The 12358-nt window shown below is 41.3% G+C and overlaps 2 protein-coding genes across 2 annotated transcripts in view; both read left to right on the top strand.

Annotated features, from left to right (window-relative positions):
* LOC109825454 (UNC93-like protein 1) lies at positions 304–2206 on the top strand (the record flags this gene model as incomplete). Its single annotated transcript, XM_020392307.1, has 2 exons — positions 304–926; positions 1798–2206. Coding segments are annotated over 2 exons (894 nt in total), but the record flags the coding sequence as incomplete, so codon positions are not given.
* The window catches only part of LOC109824992 (cysteine--tRNA ligase, chloroplastic/mitochondrial-like), a 12456-nt gene continuing 3865 nt past the window's right edge, over positions 3768–12358 (top strand). The window contains exons 1-2 of the mRNA XM_020391648.1: positions 3768–4057; positions 11815–11878. Coding sequence (XP_020247237.1) covers positions 3885–4057; positions 11815–11878 — 237 coding nt within the window. The 5' untranslated portion in view covers positions 3768–3884. The remainder of the gene's footprint in view (positions 4058–11814; positions 11879–12358) is intronic.

Below are 12358 nucleotides of genomic sequence, written 5' to 3'. Positions count from 1 at the left end.
ATAACTCTAATTAGATTGAAGGGTCAATTTTTCGATAGGTGCAAATTCTATCTGAACAATCGCTTGTAACACCATATTTGGTGTCAAAACACTCTCCGTGTGAAATTTTGATGTTGTGATGGGATTTCTATTCAATTTTGACGAACTTATGACGTGTATCCCATCACATCATATATGTGTTTTTCAACATATTCAATTTTAACGAATATGGGCTATGAGTTTTCCTTATCAAAACAATGCCCGTGTCTGTGTACATATTCATAATCAATAAGCAGATACGGATACGCTGAGTATTATATCTAATCCGTCTGCTCCGTTGACGACAGAACAACCGCGGCCTCCGTCAACGACGGCACCTACATCGCCTTCATGTGTTTCATGTTCACCGGCGCCCTCCTCTCCCTCGCCATCCTCCCCCCGGCCACCACCGTCAAATACTCCAACGTCGCCACCGAATCCTCCGAGATCCTCAAACTCTTCTCCAATTGGAAAATGCTCCTCCTCCTCCCCGCAGCCTGGGCCAGCAACTTCTTCTACACTTACCAGTTCAACAACGTCAACGGCTTGCTGTTCAACGTGAGGACCAAGGGGCTCAACAATGTGTTCTACTGGGGGGCTCAGATGGTGGGCTCGATGGGGATCGGGTATCTGCTGGATTTCAGCGTGGAGAGCAGGAGAAGGAGGGGGTTCGTCGGGATCGTCGTGGTCGCCCTGATGAGCAGCGGGATTTGGGCCGGGGGCTTGGCGAACCAGTTGAGGTTTAAGCACGGGGATTGGCCTTATGGTGAGATCGACTTCAAGGATGGGAGGATGTTTGCTGGGCCTTTTGTGCTGTATTTTGGGTACGGGCTGCTCGATGCCATGTTTCAGAGCTTGATTTACTGGGTGATCGGAGCTCTGGCTGATGATTCTCAGATTCTCAGCAGGTACTATTCTTCTTTTCTTTCTCTTTGATACCTTTACATGTCTTTTTAAATTTTGTGACGCAGCGGCGGAAGTAAAACCTGCTTAAATATTGAAAGAGAAATTTTATTGATACAAAGAACGATCTACGAATCCACGAAGAACTTCGAATACACGAAGAAAATATTAAAAGAGAAATTTTATTGATAAAAAGTTATGCTTCTAGGACTTACAAAACCTGCTTAAATAGAAAAGATACAAGACTCCTACCATGACTCAAACTTTACTAAAAATAAAAATAATAAAACTCTTCCTAAAAAGACTCCTTAAGATTAGGAAAGTCAATCGGTCGAATCTGAGATCAAACCGGATTTGTTTCCTAATCAAAACATACTCTTAAAACATTACTAAAAATAGTAAAAAACTGATAAAAACGCTGATATCTCTTAAACCGGAGGGAATTTGGCGAAACGGACGGCGGCAAACCGACCTTCAGTGGGTTTGGTCGGTCCCGTCTCGAAAAAATATGCGATTTTCATATATAATTCGTCTAAGTCGGACTTACGGTTTGAAATTTATGACGTGTTTGTCGCGACAAGTTATTTTCCTCGACCGGGCCCGCGTTTAGGCTTGCGACCGTCCCACTTCGACGTAAACCTGTCCGCTGTGTATTCTACATTAATCTGCTATCCTGGAGTTTAGCAAAATCCAAACTCACAAATGATTGGATTCTGTTGAAAGACAAATAAGAAGAGAGTAAAAGGTTTAACATCATACACATTACATCAAACCATTCAAGCAATAGCGACAGGATTAATTAAACTTCTATCTACTCGATCGACAAAATTATCGCCAGACCCACGTCTTGTTCTGCGTTTTTTCACTTGGGTCCAGGTACAGTGGATTCTACAAGGGAGTACAGAGCGCGGGAGCGGCCGTCGCCTGGCAGATAGACACGCGAAAGACTCCGCTGATGACCCAGCTCATCATCAACTGGGTCCTCACCACCGCCAGCTACCCGTTGCTCGCCCTGCTGGTGTTTCTCGCCGTCAAAGATGGTTCTCCGGCGACGGCTGTTGAGGACGCAGAGAGCAAAGTGGCTTCTGCTGCTCCTGCAGTTGAGGGGGAAAATTCGAAGGAACTCGAGTTTAGCAAGGCATCTTGAGAGCAAACGCGGCAGACACTGAATGCTGATATACGAAATTTGTAACCACGAGTGTGTATGTTGCTGTGATTTCAATTTAACAAAGGTCTCTTGTTTCCTTTTTCATCTTATTTTATTTGTTAATTTTTAGTTTTAGCTTTTTATTTCTATAAGAATCTTTCACACTGGAATGTCGCTCCACAAACAAACGTGGTGCTCTCTGCCATTCACAAAAAGAATCCTTTTGTTGATTTGGAGATTTACAGTAAAGATCCTATGAGAACCCCCACACCGTGCAGGGTTTTGTGAACCACAAATAGGGTAAGTGACATGACCATATTGTTGGATAGCAGTATTCCTAATCTATTTTGGTAACATGAGGTTATTAGGATTCCTAATCTATTTTGGTAACATGAGGTTATTAGGATTCCTAATTTGTTTTGCTTTTTGGTTTTAGAATTCCTAGTCTGTTTTGGTTTTAGTTTTTCTATATATATGGAGATTAGAATCAATCATAAAAAGAGATGAGAGTTGTAATCAGAGGTTAGAGAGACTTTTGAGCATTAAGAGAGGGAGATATTGTGAGCAAGTTGAGAGCTTTGGTTGATGGTTAGTTTGTGAGTTTTGTGAGATTATAATCATTTGTACTCTCCTTGATTTAGTGGAATCTCCTCATCCTCTCCCCGTAGACGTAGGCAATTGCCGAACCACGTAAATTTCTTGTGTTATTTGGTGATTGTGCTTGTGTATTTTGGTTGTGATCTCTCTTGTTTGGCTTGTGTGTGATTCGACCGCTTCCGCCGCGCACAACACATACTGTCCCTATTTTGCACTTTGCCTGGTCCAGAACCTCCCGCACCGTGCCGGAGGTTTTGATAGGATCAGAACTCGGAGACAAATTTTAAATGTCTACCGTATGGTCTCTAACACTAGCACACATCAATGCTCGGATAAGATTTTTATTCCATTATTCGAACAAATTGTTAATTACAAATAGCCCCCCCAGGTGTTCATTGTTTTTAAATTACTTTAACTCCAATTTATTTTTGCAGTAAACCTTCTTATTGAAAATGTTTTTTTATCTGACTCTTTACTTTCAGAGAATAAGAAATTAATTGTACCTATATTTATTAACTAATACTATCTTGACATATCATCTTGACACTGCATTTTTTTAACAATAATTTCCTTTTTCAAGCAAACTTTGTATATTTCTTGCATTCTGAACATGGATGTGAAAGTTATTTGCAAAAAAAAAAAAAACACATTTTCAATTTACTGTCAAGTTGCCAAACAGCCCCTCAAGGTTTGGAGGGCAGCAACATTTGATCATGAAAATAGTGCGTTTATCTCACAAATAATCCCAGCTAAAACTTGTCATCCTCAACATCTCAAGCCTAACAATTAATCGTAGCTTTAACATTAGAGCTACAATAACAAAGCGATAGTTTTGACACCGAATAGATATCCTTCTAGATCGAATTTTAACCTTGAAGACGTTCAAAACTGATCACGAGAACACATTCTCTTCTTCTATGTTTTATTTCCGAGAAATTTCCAAACCCACCGCGGGAATTTCTTTTCTAAGAAAACCTCTCCAAAGTTTTAGGGGGTTTATTGCAAAACCCCCCAACTTCTCTCGCTCTGACCCGAGTCCAAGCCCTGGTTCGATCCGGTCCTCTACTTGGGCCGACTCTGTTTCGAGCTGGCTTAAATCCGAAATCTCGGGTCCCTAGCGGATCAATTTCCCTCTCTTTGAAACGCCAAATTCTAGTTCTCACCACCACCAAGCTCTCCTCCTCCGTTCACCGAATTGGGCCTAGGGTTAGGGTTCGAGATGGAGAGGGCGGCGGCGGAGCTCAGGATCTTCAACTCGATGACGAAGGAGAAGGAGGCGTTCAGGTCGAAAGAGGAAGGGAGGGTGGGGATGTACGTTTGCGGGGTTACGCCCTACGATCTCAGCCACATCGGCCATGCTCGCGCCTACGTGGCGTTCGATGTTCTTCATAGGTGCGCTCTCCCTTTCCTAATCCTGAATCTATTTTGTTCTATTTTTGAGCTAGTAAGTTCAAACAAAAAAAAAAAAGAAGAAGAAGCATAATTGGGATTTTATATGTTTGTTTGCGTCAAAAGTTGCTCTCGTTGTGGAACTCATTATATCTTCAGTCGATTACAACAAATTCAAAAGAAATAGTCTTTTTATAAGACTTCTTTTACACAACAAAAATGAAAATTATAACTTTTTAGAAACAAACGCAGGATCGTTGTTTGGATCGCTGCTTGCGTGAGATCTTTGCCTGTGCCGGAAACGCTTTGGCTCATGGACCACCAAATCACAGATTCTGATTGAATCGTGAGGGGTTTAGTGATTCTTCCTTTGTTTATCGAAGTGAGAATTTGAAACGATATCTTATCAAAGTAAGATAGTCGTTCTTCTTGAAATCAAGTCAAAGCTCGAATCTTAAGGAATTGCTAGAAGCTCAGGAACTCTGCTCTGTCTGCTCCAAAGTGCTCAAGAATGATCAGCCCCCCTCCAAAAATCGATCTCAGGGGGTATTTATAGCCTCCAGGAACAGTTAGAGGAAATATGCTCGCGAGACAGCATTTGCTGTCTCGGCTGGCGAGACAGTGTTTGCTGTCTCGGCGGCCGAGACAGAGTTTACTGTCTCGGGTTCCGAGACAGTAAACACTGTCTCGAAAAACCCAACTGCATAGTAGTTTCTGCAGTAACTGTCTTTCCACGTTTCAAACTCCGTTATTTTGACAGTTATCCACGTGATTCTCGTCCACGATGTTTTCCACGTCCTTGGCAGTTAATGGACACGTGTACGGCAGTTATCAAGGTGGTTTTTGACCATTTCAACACTGTCTCGCTGCGAGACAGTAAAGACTGTCTCGCTGGCGAGACAGTTCATATCTGTCTTGATTTTCCAAAAACAGTATGAGATCAATTCTTGTGATTTTTTGAGTGATCCTCTCTATGTTTGGGATATCTATTAGTATTTTTTAACGCCTATAGATACCCCCTCCAAAGTATTCCAGACTCATTCTTTTATAGAGGAGTCTGGGATACTTTGGATAAGATAGATTTACTTACGATCCCTTCAATGCTTGGTTGAGTAGATCGTGTAGAGGAATCTGTAAAATGCCTCCAGCTCTTGATCTCTTCATCCATTAGTCTATTCAGTTCTTTGTAGAATAGCTAATGCTTCTCCGGCACTGCGTTTATCGCTTGACCGTTGTTGAGATCTTGAATCGATGCTGGTATTTCCAGATTGATGCTTGTATGTCCTTTGTGAGTTCGTCAGGTTATCCTTAAGAATATTCAGATTAATATTCTCCAGAAACTACATGTCGAGTGTAGGAAAACAGTTTAGACTCGTGTATCTATTGGAGTATTCTGGTCTCTTTTTTGTTGGTAGAGGTGAACCCGATGATGAAGAGGAAGAATTTTATATTCTATCTCCTGGTTTCTTTTTTGTTGGTAGAGATGAACCCGAAAATCAGAGATGAAGAATTTTATATTCTATCTCCTGGTCTCTTGTTTGTTGGTAGAGATGAACCCGAAATCGGAGAGGAAGAATTTTATATTCTATCTCCTAGGTGCAAAGGAAACTCAAAGTAGGATCTCCACTTAAAGAATCTGGACGGGTTTGAATAATCCTAACTGTCATATGGTTTGATTATTCAACTGAAAGTGGACCTCTCGTTCATGGAATGAATCGAGAAAAGATTTTGGTTGTGGTCCTAACTGTAGTAAGGTTTAACCAAATGGGAGTTTGGTACGATCCTAACTGTTTAAAGGTTTGATCGCTCAATTTGTGGACCTCTCGTTCATGGAAGGAATCGAGAGAGGATTTTGGCTTTGGTCCTAACAGTAATAAAGTTTGACCAAGTGGGAGTTTTGAGATGATCCTAACTGTTTAAAGGTTTGATCGTTCAATTTGTGGACCTCTCGTTCATGGAACGAATCGAGAGGGGATTTTGGCTTTGGTCCTTACTGTTTAAAGGTTTGACCAAATAGGGGTTTGAGACGATCCTAACTGTAGGAAGGTTTGATCGTTCAATTTGTGGGTCTCTCGTTCACGGAAGGACTCGAGAGAGAATTTTGGTTTTGGTCCTTACTGTTTAAAGGTTTTAACAAATAGGGGTTTGAGACGATCCTAACTGTTTAAATGTTTGATCGTTCAATTTGAGTGGACCTCTCGTTCATGGAAGGAATCGAGAAGGGATTTTGACTTTGATCCTAACTGTTTAAAGGTTTGACCAAATGAGTGTTTTGAGACGATCTTAACTGTAGGAAGGTTTGATCGTTCAATTTGTGGGTCTCTCGTTTATGGAAGGAATCGAGAGGGGATTTTGGCTTTGGTCCTAACTGTTTAAAGGTTTGACCAAAATAGAGATTTGAGACGATCTTAACTGTTTAAAGTTTTGATCGTTTAATTTGTGGACCTCTCGTTCATGGAATGAATCAAGAGGGGAGTTTGGATTTGGTCCTAACTGTTTAAAGGTTTGACCAAAATATGAGTTTTGTGAGGGAAGATTGATTTAAAGAGGTGATCGAATCTCATCTCAGCAAAAGAGTGTTCGGAAATCATAATATGAGTTTAGTATTTATCATTTTGTTCATAATAATCGGGTTATCTTTAAGAATATTATATTTAACATTCTTCCGGGAACTTTCCGTTACATGAATTATCGACCCCCAGCTTTCTTTGCAAAACTGGGTATAACGAGGAGTACGTCATCCTCAGTCGTATGTTCGGGTTATCCTTAAGAATATAAGATTCTCTAGGAACTTCCCGTTACATAAATCATCCACCCCCAGCTTCCTTTGTGAAGCTGGGTTTACCATTGTATTTAGTTGGATGATCGAGAAGCAGTTTATACTCGTATACTCTTTGGAGTGATGGAAAACAGTTTATACTCGTGTATCCAATGGAGTTAGAACCGTCTTTACTTAGCTTGTTCTGCCGTTATGACACCGGAGTCAATTAAGGCTTGAATTTTATTTTTGAGTCCAAAGCAAATCTCAGTGGGATGAAGAACCCTTCTGTGGTACGCACAGTAGTTTGGATCCGTAATCCTCTTAGCTTCCTCCTGATCTTTGATAGGTGGTAGCTCAATTTTGCCATTGGCGAGGAGGTATTTCAATATGGCTGGAGCTTCATCGTTTTCGAAAGAATACTCATTTTGAAACTTCGGATCGAGAGTCGCGTTCACAGGAATTGCAGATATCGTCGGTTGGTTTCTCTCAGCTTTCTTTCTTTTAAGAAAGTGTTCAGCTTGTTCACCGCGCACTTTCAAATCTTTCCAAGTCTTGGATGGTACGACCCCCAGAGCTTTCAGAACATCGATGGAGAGATTATTGTGGCATGTTTGCAGGATAAACTCCTCTGTAATAGTATCTCTGCAATTCATTGCTTTGTTACGGAAGCGCTTGACAAAATTATCGACTGACTCTCCGCCTTTTTGCTTCTCATCCAGAAGGGTTCCGATTGACACTTCGGTGTCATCATCGAAGAAATTGCTGAGGAACAAACTTTTCATGTCATCCCAGCAATTGATGCTCCCTGGTTTGTGACGTCGATACCAATCGAAGGCGGGCCCACGAAGGGTGCTAACGAATGACCGGACCATTAAAGCCTCGTTTCAGCGATCATGCCCAAATGAGACTTGAAATAAATCAAGTGCTGAATAGGCGAGCTCTTCCCATCAAATGGTGTGAAGTTAATCAGATTGAATTTTGGCGGGTATGGTATTGAATCCCATTCTCTTGGATATGGACATGGAATACCCGTCTTCTTTACTTCCTGAGCCGTCATCAAAGCGTTGATTTTGTTTTCAAGCTCTTTCATTTTCTTGCCCTCATTTTCATCTCTTTCTGAGTGATGTGGAGCAGAAATAGTTGGGCCACCCCCAGCGTTATTAAGCGGTGCAATTGAATCACCCCTAATATTGTTATTAGGAGGATCTGTTGAACACCCCCAGTGTTATTGTCATTGGGAGGTGTATCAGCCATAATGACTTTATCCACTTCTGGATCACTGTCATCTACAACATTCTGAGTGTGGCGGCTGGATTCAGCTCGCTGACTGGACTCAGGAGGTTGAGATTGTTGAGTTAGCAATTCTCTCATTTGTTGAATAGCTAACCCCATCTCTATCTTCATCTCAGCTCTAATTTCTTCACGTTGCTTCGCTAGAGCTTCTTGAAGCATTTGAGCAAATTGATCAGAGGTGATCATGAGGACTTCTATCCGAAGCGATCGCAGAACAAGTATCCGAGAGCTCATCCTCTGATGACATTCCTTCATGCATTCTCTTATAGTCTCTATGTCTGATGACTCCTAACTGGAGTCGGGACATCCGTTTGGCAATTCTTGAATTGATTTTTCCTCTCGGGGAAAAGTCAGGATCTGAGTCATTTGAATGCCGTTTAGACTTTCTTTTATCAACCATGTTGATGGTGACTTCAGGGAGTTCATCCTCTTGGACAGCAAGTTTATTGCAGAAATGTCCCGACTTGGGCTTTGACATTTCGGTGAAAAGTCTCTGGACCATTGAGACTCTTTGCGGGATGGCTTCTCGTTTGGAGTAATCATCTTCCGACAATACCGCTCTAATGAGTCGCACACAGGAACAATGAGAGTTCATTTTTTGAACAATTCTCTTTCGAAATCTATTCAAACCCACAATTTGATAGTATGATTCATCGGTATGATTGCCGGAAAATCCTATCGTCTGTTGGTATGACCTCCCAGGCATAACGATGTCTTTTGGGGAACACGTCTTCTTCTGGGGGTGTAAAACCTTGTTGGCATTCTCAGGATAAATTATTGTTGCCTTTGAGCGATCCAAGGTTATTTCAGGAGTCACACGTTTGGAACTACCCCCTTGTGGGTGTGGAGTTTTAACGGACTCCGAATGCTGATTTTGCATAACTCTGGACTTTGGAATCCAAACTTTGCAGAGTTTTGGTGGTTCTTTGGCCACCATTTCCTTGTTTCTTGCTCGTCTTTGTTGTAAGAGAGCACGTGCATGAACAGCGTTTGCACGACGCTTTTGTATACGTTCTTTGAGGGTCGAGCGCGCCCTTTTGACGAAAGTCCATTCATCCGTCGTTAATTTAGCAGAGGTATGAGTTATTGGTCGTTGAGACAACTGAACCACTCGATGCCTCCTCGACTCTAGGTCCGCGTGATAATGAACCCCGTCGGTTTGTTCCAAGGCCTTAGCTATTTGGCGAGCGCGGCGCTGACGTTGTCTCCGACGAGCCCTCTTCGTCAGTGCCAATGAGCTTTGATTCGATGACTCTTTAACTAGATAAGAGTCATCATGAGCAGAGATGTTGCGAGTAGAATCATCAGCAACAATCAGGCGAGAGTCTTCATTTTGTGCCTTCTTTGGCATGTAAGTCTTCTTCAATGGTGAGATCCTCTTGTACTTGCGATACAATGAAGATCTTGAAGAAGATGATGAGAGATATTCCTCAAACTTGGTTTGGTCGAACTTGTATTCGACCGTGGATTCAACTGGAATCTTGATTGACTGCGACATGACGGTCTCGGCAGCGAGACCGTTGGCTCCCACTATGGTCGCCAGTTTGCGTCAAAAGTTACTCTCGTTGTGGAACTCATTATATCTTCAGTCGATTACAACAAATTCAAAAGAAATAGTCTTTTTATAAGACTTCTTTTACACAACAAAAATGAAAATTACAATTTTTTAGAAACAAACGCAAGATCGTTGTTTGGATCGCTGCTTGTGTGGGATCTTTGCCTGTGCCGGGAACGCTTTGGCTCGTGGACCACCAAATCATAGATTCTGATTGAATCGTGAGGGGTTTAATGATTCTTCCTTCGTTTATCGAAGTGAGAATTTGAAACGATATCTTATCAAAGTAAGATAGTCGTTCTTCTTGAAATCAAGTCAAAGCTCGAATCTCAAGGAATTGCCAGAAGCTCAGGAACTCTGCTCTGTCTGCTCCAAAGTGCTACCCCTATGAACAGTTAGAGGAAAATGAGCTCGCAAGACAGCATTTGTTGTCTTGACTACCGAGACAGTGTTTGCTGTCTCGGCGGCCGAGACAGAGTTTACTGTCTCGGGTTCCGAGACAGTAAACTCTGTCTCGGAAAACCCAACTGCACAGTAGTTTCTGCAGTAACTGTCTTCCCACGTTTCAAACTCCGTTATTTTGACAGTTATCCACGTGATTCTCGCTCACGATGTTTTCCACGTCCTTGGCAGTTAATGGACACGTGTACGGCAGTTATCAAGGTGGTTTTTAACCATTTCAACAATGTCTCGCTGGCGAGACAGTAAACACTGTCTCGCTTGTCTCGCTGGCGGGACAATAAACACTGGTCTCGCTGCGAGACAGTAAAGACTGTCTCGCTGGCGAGACAGTTCATATCTGTCTTGATTTTCCAAAAACAGTATGAGATCAATTCTTGTGATTTTTTGAGTGATCCTCTCTATGTTTGGGATATCTATTAGTATTTTTTAACGCCTACAATGTTGAGTTGGGTTATTTACTGATCAGAAATTTCGAAAAAAGACTTGATTTTTATATGTTGAATTGGTTCTGGCTTGATGGAGATTATGAAAGACTGGGCATTTCTTGAATTTCCAGGTGCAGCTGTAAATTCTAGCAAGTAGTTTCGCACTTCGTATCTATAGAAACAAACATGCTGTTGCGGAGATTCTGCTCTGTGTTTATTTCGCGGCACATTCTTTGTGCATTCAAATTATGCTGTTAGAAGCGTTGGGCATTAGATTCTTAGTGGGTTACAGCTTGTTCGATGGTAAACGGTTTCCTAATTGTCATATATTTGCGTACTAAACCACTTATCTAATCCTCTTATATTCTTGGCGTCCTGTATTGTTATCTGATCATACTTATTGCTTAGATGATTCCTTTTGAGTCTTCCCTCTCTGTTAGAAGAGGGGGAAAAAGATTGTGATTTCTTAAACCTCCTTGCTTGTGGAATTTTTCGAGGCAAGTTGTGTTTCATTTAGTAAGAAACTGACTAGGATATTTTGCATGTTCACTTTTGAGCCATAGTCGCATGGAGCCCGGTTCGTTCCGGATAATGGGACGGGAACGGGAGCGGGGTACGCCACTCAGGCACTCATTACGAATCGGGTATGAGGGGGTAGACTTGTATAGTATACTAGGGAGTGGGGTACGTTTTAGGTTCGGTTCTTTTGCAAGAGCCAAATTTAAGAAATATGCTAGTTGATATCAGTAACGGTAAAAGAATCTTGAGAATCATGCTGCAATTGAAGCATGCATACTTTATCTGCTTAATTTCTCATGTTTTCTGTTTATTCTTTTAGAAAGAGTTATTGTTTCAAATTTTAATTGGTCTGAATTCTAAATCGGGTCGCTAGAGTTGATGAATCAGGTTGTGTTCCTCCGCGAATCTAGGAACCCCAGGTCGTGATTCGCTATAGCATCCCACGTTCCCGACATCTATGTTCTGAACATTCTAATCAAATGCTTGTTAAAGATATGTATTCTACGCAATTACTCATTGACCTCCCAAATCAACCTTGAGAGATTCAATTTTGTCGAAATCATTGGCTAAAGGTGTGTGGAAGTAGTTGCATCATTTTATCTTTTCTAGCCCATACTCCTATTGCTGCTATTATTTGCAGATGCTAGTTCATGTACGGATTGATGTTTGTACTTATATCTTTAGAAATATGGTGTTCTTTTAAAACTAAAAAATTGACCATTCCTTTTAATTTGATTCAGAGCAGGTACCTGAAATATTTGGGTTATGAAGTTAAATACGTGCGCAACTTCACGGACATTGATGACAAGGTATGAAGATTTTCAGGCCTTTTCTTCTACTTTCATTACAAACAGGCTACAAGTTTCAGGAAGGGTTATTTGATGAGAAAACTTGACAATATCCCCATCCCCCCCACCCCCCCACCCAAAAAAAATCATTTAAGTTCTTTAATTTGATGACGTAAACATTGTTGGTGTGAAGACATAAAAAAGGCCAGAAGGTTGTTAGATAATTCTATGTTATTATTTGCTCACCTCATTAATTTAGTTTGTTTTTACTAGAGAAGTGTTTTATGTCTGTAGCCTATGTATTGCTCCATAAAATTTAGGTAAAGGATGTTTCATTTCTTCTCTTGGATTTTGTCTATACATGAGTACTGTTACTGCTTAAGGTTTCCTTTTCTGCCTGCATGGTGATTGTTAATATGTTATCTTGTAAATACATGATCCTTTTCGAAGTAAGGATCAGAACAAATTCCAGGACTAGAGTAAAATAGGTCAGTAGAGAAA

This window comes from Asparagus officinalis, chromosome 10 (genome assembly GCF_001876935.1).
Source record: "Asparagus officinalis chromosome 10, Aspof.V1, whole genome shotgun sequence".
Classification (NCBI taxonomy): domain Eukaryota; kingdom Viridiplantae; phylum Streptophyta; class Magnoliopsida; order Asparagales; family Asparagaceae; genus Asparagus; species Asparagus officinalis.
Note: the sequence above shows the minus strand (reverse complement) of the source record. Positions and strands in the feature narration are given on the sequence as shown.